This window comes from Galeopterus variegatus, unplaced genomic scaffold (assembly GCF_000696425.1).
Source record: "Galeopterus variegatus unplaced genomic scaffold, G_variegatus-3.0.2 Scaffold3085, whole genome shotgun sequence".
Lineage (NCBI taxonomy): Eukaryota > Metazoa > Chordata > Mammalia > Dermoptera > Cynocephalidae > Galeopterus > Galeopterus variegatus.
The window spans coordinates 40,052-48,677 of NW_007729196.1; the positions used below are offsets into that span (position 1 = coordinate 40,052).

The 8,626-nt window shown below is 47.1% G+C and overlaps 1 protein-coding gene across 1 annotated transcript in view; it reads left to right on the plus strand.

Annotated features, from left to right (window-relative positions):
• The window catches only part of CERS4 (ceramide synthase 4), an 8,519-nt gene extending 5,871 nt beyond the window's left edge, over positions 1–2,648 (plus strand). The window contains exons 8-10 of the mRNA XM_008583918.1: positions 180–286; positions 1,256–1,412; positions 1,520–2,648. Of these exons, the coding sequence (XP_008582140.1) occupies positions 180–286; positions 1,256–1,412; positions 1,520–1,675 (420 nt within the window). The 3' untranslated portion in view covers positions 1,676–2,648. The remainder of the gene's footprint in view (positions 1–179; positions 287–1,255; positions 1,413–1,519) is intronic.
• The last annotated feature ends 5,978 nt before the right edge of the window (positions 2,649–8,626 follow it).

Sequence of the window (8,626 nt, forward strand, 5' to 3'; positions counted from 1 at the left end):
AGGCCCCGCCCCCTCCCAGCCTCCCTGGGAGGTGAGGCCCCGCCCTCTCCCAGCCCCAACTCACCTAGACCCGCCCCATCGCGGTTTTTTCCATGCGAAAAGGCCGTACCTTGCCTGGCCCCGCCCCTTCCCACCTGGCACCTGGCGCTGAGCTCGTCTCTCCCTGCTGCCCTCCCCAGGCCTGTAAGATGTTCAACTACGCGCGCTTCCGGTCAGTGTGCGATGCTCTCTTCCTTATCTTCTCCTGCGTCTTCTTCTACACCCGCCTCGTGCTCTTCCCCACACAGTGAGTCGGATCTCCCGTGGGCAGGGTCAGGCGGTGGGGGGTTGGGGAGGTCCCGGGCGTGCCCCAACCCTCGAAACCCTGCCCCAGGGAGCTGGGGGTGTGGGCTGGGAGACTTCTAGGAGGAGGCAGGGCTCCTGCATATGCAAAGGCCCAGAGCTGGAGAGACAGTGAACTAGACTCAGTCGTCATCACCCAGTGTGCCTGGACCAGGGAGTAGGAGGAGAGGTCGGGGCGCCAGCTCACTAACGTCTTAGCCCAGTAAATATTTTTTGAGCCTCTCAAATATGCCAGTTGCTGGGTAGCAACACAAAGATCGCTGGCCCCTGTGAAGCCGGCATTGCATGGGTGGGGGCAGATGGTAAATAAGGCAAACAAATAAAACGTAGAGCATGTGAAAGAGAAAATAAAGCTGGGAGCTGGCCGGTTAGCTCAGGTGGTTGGAGCACAGCCTTGTAACTCCAAGGTCAAGGGTTCGGTTCCCCATAAGGGCCAGCCTCCAAAAAAAAAAAAAAAAGTTGGGAAGAACACAGGAAGAGTTGGCTTTTGGAATTAGGGTGGTCAGGGATGCCTCACTGACAGTATCTGTACAAAGAGATGGGAGGGAGGTGAGGAAGAGCCATGCCGATCACGGGGAACAGCACATGCAAAGACCCTGGGAATAGACTGTCCCCCAGATGTTGGAGCAGCAGCGAGGATCCCAGTGAAGGGGAGAGGAGGAGAGGGGGGGGAGGGGAGGGCGGGAAGGGCAGGGAGGGGACGGGGCAGGCCTTGCAGGGTCTTGTGGCTGCGGCGTGGACGTGGGCTTTTACCCCGAGTCAGTGAAGTGGGAGCCATGCAGGGCTGTAGGCAGAGGGAGCTGACTCGGGCGCTCACAGGCGCCCTCTGGTGGCTCCCGGGGGAACAGATGGCGGGAGGGGACCCGCTGCGGCAACCGAAGCCCGTCGCCTCTTAACGCTCCTCCCGCCGTAGGATCCTCTACACCACGTACTACGAGTCTATCGTCGACTCGGGCCCCTTCTTCGGCTACTACTTCTTCAACACGCTCCTGGCGCTGCTGCAGCTGCTGCACGTGTTCTGGTCTTGTCTCATCGTCCGCATGGTCTTCAGCTTCGTGAAGAAGGGCCAGGTACGGCCGGGCGAGGGTCAGCTCGTGAGTGCCGCCCCCGGAGCCCCCAGCCCCGAGCTCCGAGCTCCTCCCTGCTCTGAGCTTCGTCCCCGCTCCCTGTTCCCCAGATAGAGAAGGACGTTCGCAGCGACGTGGAAGAATCAGACTCGAGCAACGAAGTGGCCCAGGAGCATCCCCAGCTGAAGAACGGGGCAGCCCCCACGGACGGTCCCCGGAGCCGGGCAGCCGGGCGGCTAGCCAACGGGCACACGCTAGCCACATAGCCAGGCGGTGACTGGCCGCCAGGGGCTGTCCCCAGCGCCTTGATCCCTGTGGGGTGACTGGACTGGTGGCCCTTGGCCAGCTCTACGGAGACAGAGAGGGCCCTACCCTGGCCTGGGCGGGGAGGGCTGATGATCTGTCTCCAGCCCCTTCCCTCTGCCCACCCTCCCTCCTTCCCCCTGGGCAACTGGACAGAGCCGGGGAGCAGAGGCAGGACGCTGCGGCCGGCCAGAGCCACCTCCTGGGGGCCGTGGGGAGCCCCAGGCTAGAAGGGGTCCAATAAAACTTAAACGGAGCCAACTAGTCTGCCTGAGAACTTGGTCCCTGTCACAGCTCCTTCTCCATCCCTGGACACCCCAAAGGAGCCAAACATCTACTTATATACCCCCCTGACTGGACACACACGGCCACCCGGGACACATACCCAACCCTAGGAGCCCAGACAGCAACAGGGCATGGAGACCCCCACGACCCCAGCTGAGTCCTTGACTCTCCAACGACTTCCACCCCAGGACAGCTCTCAGTCAGCTGCTCAGAGACCCGGCTTTCTGCTAAGCTCAGAAAGGTCAAATTCTTTGCCCCAAATCACACAGAGGTCACAGACCAAGCAGGAGGGGTGGCCCATCTCTGTCCTGCAGCCTGGAGCCTCCCTGGGAACAGTGAAAGAGGCTGGGATGCAGGGGAGAGTAAATTCTCAAGCATCAGGCTGAGTGAGGTTGCCATCTTTTCAGGAATTCCAAAAATAAAGAAACTGAGCAATAGCAACGATTGGAGAGGATTGGGGCAGTCAACAGTAATCTCACGTACATTACTGGGGGATTATAAATCGGTACGACCACTGTGGAAAGTCATTCAGCATCGTGTAAAGTTGCTGACCTTTTGTAAAGTTCGAAAGGAACTCAAGTGAAATAATATGTCATGTAGGCATGAACATCTATCCAATAGAACTGGAATAAACAAAATATAAGCACAGAATTCAAAATAGTGATGTTACCTTTGATCTGGGAAGGTAGAGGGATTCAAGGTAGATATAAATCACTATCACTGCTTTAGCTTTTCAAGTGAGGTGTGGTGGCTCATTACATTATTAATAAATACAATTTAAAAGGGATATGCAAAAAGACAACCTATGGAATGGGAGTAAATATTTACAGACTGCATATCTGAAAAGGGTCTAGTATCCAGAATATATAAAGAACTCTTACAACTCAACAAGAAAAACCCCAATTAAAAAATGGGCAAGGAACTCGAACAGACATTTCTCCACTAGAGACATACAAATGGCCAACAAGCACATGAAAAGATATTTATCATTAGTCATTAGGGTAATGCTCATCAAAACCACCATGAGATACCACTTCATATCCACAAGGGTGGGAATAATCAAAAGAGAAGATAAGGGGGCTGGCCTGTGGCTCACTCGGGAGAGTGTGGTGCCGATAACACCAAGGCCACAGGTTTGGATCCCATATAGGGATGGCTGGTTGCTCACTGGGTGAGCGTGGTGCTGACAACACCAAGCCAAGCGTTAAGATCCCCTTACCGGTCATCTTTTTATAAAAAAAAAATTTAAAAAAAAAAAAAAGAGAGAGAAGATAAGTGTTGGTGAGGACGTGGAAAAGTTGAAATAATCCATCTTCATTGTGCTGGGAATGTAATATTGTTAATTGCTGTGCAACACAGTTCGGCCGTTCCTCAAAAAATTAAACATAGAATTACCACATGACCCAGCAATTCCACTCCTAGGTATATACCCAGAAGAACTGAAAGCAAGTATTCAAAAAATACATGCACACGAATGTCCATAGCAGTACTATTCACAGTAACTAAAAGGTGGAAACATCCCGAATGTTCATCATTGAGTGAATATATAAACAAATTATGGTCTGTCCACACGAAAGAATAATATTCAGCCACAACAAGGAAGGAAGCAGTGGTATATGCTAATCATGGATGAACCTTGACGACATTATGCTCAGTGAAAGACGCCAGACACAAAAGGTCACACTTTGTGATTGTGTCTATATGAAATATCCAGAAGAAGAAACCTATAAAAATAAAATGTGTAGTTGCCAGGGGCTTAGGAGTGAAACTATAGGAAGTAACTTTTTTTTTTTTTTTTAAAGATGACCAGTAAGGGGATCTTAACTCTTGACTTGGTGTTGTCAGCCCCACGCTCTCCCAAGTGAGCGAACCAGCCATCCCTATGTGGGATCCGAACCCGTGGCCTTGGTGTTATCAGCACCACATTCTCCCAAGTGAGCCACGGGCCAGCCCAGGAAGTAACTCTTTAATGGGTACAGTGTTTTTTCTTGGTGGGATAGAAATGTCTGGGAACTAAAGTTGTGCTTGAACAACATTGTAAATGCAGTAAATGCCACTGAATTGTTCACTTTAAAATGATTAATCTCATTTTTAAAATGATTAATTTCACCTTAATAAAAAATGCATGAAAAAGGGACTTGCATAAACCAATAATAACAGGATCTCATGAAACAAGGATTGTTATTATTCTAATTCCTCATAACCGGTAAATCCACCCCCCCCCAAAAAAAAAACAAAAAAAACCCCCTCATGGATCAAAAGAGATATCATGGGGCCGGCCCATGGCTCTCTTGGGAGAGTGCGGTGCTGATAACACCAAGGCCATGGGTTTGGATCCCTATATAGAGATAGCTGGTTAGCTCACTTGGGAGAGTGTGGTGCTGACAACACCAAGTCAAGGGTTAAGATCCCCTTACTGGTCATCTTAAAAAAAAAAGAGAGAGAGAGAGAAATCATAATGGATATTTGTTATTACAGATGAATAACAAAAATATATATCAATACTAGTGGAATGCAGCTTAAGCAGTTCTTTGAGGGAAATTTGTAGCCTGATATGCTTATATGAGAAAAGAAAAAAAGCTCAGTAATAATTAGCTAAGCATCTCATTTAAAAAGAAAAAGCAGGGCCGGCCCGATGGCGCACTGCTACAGTGCACCGCTTGGGAAGCGCGGTGGCGCTCCCGCCGAGGGTTCGGATCCCACATACAGACCAGCCGCTCACTGGCTGAGCAAGGTGTGGGAGCAACACCGAGGGCTGCGATCCCGTTGCCGGTCCCGGTCCGGTACGGGCACAACACTGAGGGTTGCGATCTGTTGCCGGTCACAAAAAAAGACAATAAATAAATAAATAAATAAATAAATAAATAAATAAAAAGAAAAAGCAGTAGAATAAGCTCAATAAAAATACAATAAAATATTAATAAGTGCAGATATTAGAATCAACAATGCCAAAAGTTGGTTCTTTGAAAGACTAATAAAATAGACAAATCCTGGCAAGATTAACCCAGAAAAATAAAAGAATTCACAGAAAATAAAAGCAAGGACAGAAAACTATTATTAGAGATGCTTCAGAGATTTTAAAAGTTAGTGTTATGGGGCCGGCCCGGTGGCGCACTGCTACAGTGCGCCGCTTGGGAGCGTGGCGGCGCTCCCGCCCGAGGGTTCGGATCCCACATACAGACCGGCCGCTCACTGGCTGAGCGAGGTGCGGGTGCAACACCGAGGGTTGCGATCCCATAGCCGGTCCTGGTCCAGTACAGGCGCGACACTGAGGGTTGTGATCCGTTGCCGGTCACGAAAAAAGACAAAAAGGAAAAAAAAAAAATTTAGTGTTATGAAAACTTTGCCAATAAATTTGAAAATTCCCAAGAACTGAACAAATTCCTATAAAAAAACAATTTATCAAAACTAATTCATGAAGAAGTTGACAACCTATGTAGTCCTATAGTCATTAAGCAACCACCACCACCAATGAAACTAAATCAGCACTTAGAATTCTTCAAACATTGTTTTAGAGCATGGTGTTATAACACCAAGGTCAAGGGTTTGGAGCCCCTCACAGGCCAGATGCAAAAAAAAAAGAAAAAAAATTCTTCCCACAAAGAAAACAGCAGGCATAAACAGTTGTACAGGCCAGCTCTACCAAACATTCAAGGAATAACAGCAATAATAGCAACAAAATGCAACCTGACACAATCCAGAGAATAGGACACTCATTCCCTAGCTTATATTTATGAGGCTAGTGTAACCCAGATGCCACAATCTGACACAGACAACAGAAAGGAAAATTACAGACCAATATCATTCATGACCCTAGAAGCAAAAATCCTTAAACACACACACACATATGGAGAGAGATGTACCCGTGTGTGTGTATATGGTCATGCTCCAGATAACATTTTGGTCAATAACAAACCACATATACGATGGTGGTCCCATAAGATTGTAATGAAGCTGGAAAATTCCTATGGCTTAGTGACATCGTAGCCATGGTAACATCTTAGCACAATGCATTACTCATGCGTTCATGGTGATGCTGGTGTAAGCAAATCTACACGCTATCAGTCGTATAAAAGTACCGGTATAGCACATACAATTATGTACAGAACATAACACTTGATAACAAAAATAAACAACTATGTTACTGGCTTATGTACTTACTATGCTGTATTTTTTTATCTTTTTATTTTTTGGCAGCTGGCTGGTACAGGGATCTGAACCCTTGACCTTGATGTTACAATACTGTGCTCTAACCAACTGAGCTAACCAGCCAGCCCTATCATTATTTTAGAGTGTACTCCTACTTATAAAGAATCTGCTTCACTGACTGACAAAAATTCCAGAAGAGCCTATATCAAATATGGAGAAACTTCTATGACCTTGATTGAAGAACAGACACAGAAGCATACCCCTCTCAGCACTAGGACGATCATGGCCAAAGCAAAAAATTTGTTTGTGCTATTGAAAGAAAAGGCTGTACCCATCTACAACACTGAACTTACCACTAGCTCTGGGTGGCTTATGTGACTCAAGGATCATTACATCATACAGGAGTGGCAAGTCTGCAAATGCTGATGTGAAGGCAGCTGAAGAATTTTTGGAAACTCTAGATAAGCTGATTGTGGAGGAACATTTCTTGCCATAGCAAATCTTCAAGATGGTTGAAACCTCCCTATTCTGGAAACAATGCCCAAAAGGACATTGATCCATAAGGAGGCCAAGTCAATGCCAGGTTTCAAGGCTTTTAAGGACAGGATAACAGTCTTGCTCGGGAACAGTGCTGCAGGCTATACATTGAAACCCTTTGTGATGTGGCACGGTGAGAACTCAGGGGCCTTCAAGTATATCCAATGAGCACACACTGCTGCTGTACCGGGTGCAGGTGTGTTCGACATTCATCACCTCTAAGCCCACCCACTCTGCTTACAGCCTGCACATGCTCATGGTGGTTCCTTAGTGTGTGCTTTCATGTGTTTTTTCACACGCTAGTGACTCAGGCATGCCGCCTTGTGTGCCCACATATGTTATCATGTGTGTGTTTGTGTGCTTTCTGTACAGAGGTTGTATTTTATTCTATATAGAAGCTTTGCGTGCACTGTATATAGGGCACCTACATAGAGCCACGAGCCCTCTCCAAGGTGCTGAAAGCTCACCATTCAAGGCCACTCTGGCCCCACCCTCCAGCTCAGTCAAGGCTATTCCTCCAGGAAGCCCGCTCGGATTTCCCCCATCTCATCTTTTACTGGCTTCGGCTCGCCAATGGATGCAGTCCTCTTTGCCTGAGCCTCCAAGCCCCTCCAGAGTCTAGGCTCCCCCTGTCCTACCTACCTTCCCTGTCCTCAGGCTGGGGCAGCTCTCCCCACCAGGCCCTCCAAATCCTGACCCCACCAGCAGATCCTAGATTCTCATTCATTCCAGTCCCTCATGTTGACCAGGATGTCTTAACTGGACAAGGCAGGCCCCAAGCCAGGCACTCCCACAGAGGGGGACTGCACTCAGCCAGGGAGGTGACCTGGCACAAGACCAGAAAGTGTGCAACAGAGAAAATCCAGTGACCCAAGAAAAGAAGGAAATAAAACAGGTTGAAGCAAAAGTCGGCAAACAGAGGGCAAGGGAACAAAAATGGCAAGAATAAAACCAGGGGCTGGCAGGTCAGCTAAATTGGTTAGAGGGTGGTGTTATGTAACCAAGGTCAAGGGTTCGGATCCTTATACGTGCCAGGTGCCAACAAAACCAGAAACAAACAAACAAACAACTGGCTCTTTGGGAAGACTAGTAAAATAAACCCCTGGAGAAAATGAGCAAGGGAGAAATAAAACAGGCCCAAATAAACAAATTATAATGTAGGAAAAAGTAGAACTTGTTACGGAGGTTGCAGAGAGTTTTTAAAGAAATCACGAGAAGGGCAAAAACAACTATATGCCAATAAATTTGAAAATCCAGATATAATGAATACATTCATGGGAGAACATAAAATGCAAGAAAATGCACCAAGAAGCAGCAGAAAACTTGACTAGACCCATAAATGTTAATGAGATGGAAACAAAGAGGGGAAAATACCACCTCCCTAATTGATCACAACCGGTTACAGATTTCTTTGTTCCTCCTCCAATCCCACTGCTTCACTTGACTAGCATAAATAAATAAACAAATGAAATGCTCCCACCGGAAAAAAAAATGATAAGTAGGTGAGATAATGGATATAATAATTAGCTTTCTTAGGCCATCCCACAACGTATACATACATCAGAACATCATGCTGGGCCGGCCCGTGGCTCGCTCGGTAGAGTGCGGTGCTGATAACACCAAGGCCGCGGGTTCGGATCCTATATAGGGATGGCCGGTTTGCTCACTGGCTGAGCTTGGTGCTGACAACACCAAGTCAAGGGTTAAGATCCCCTTACCGGTCATCTTATTAAAAAAAAAAAAAAAAAGAACATCATGCTGGACACCATAAATATTTACAATTTTTTATTTGTCAATTAAAAAAAATTCTTTTTAATTAAAGTTGCATTTTTAAAAGTTCTGGAGATGGGTGGTGGTGATGGTTGCCAAATGTGAGTGTACTTAATGCCACTGAATTGCACACTTAAAAATGGTTAAAATGGTCAATTTTATATTTATGGATA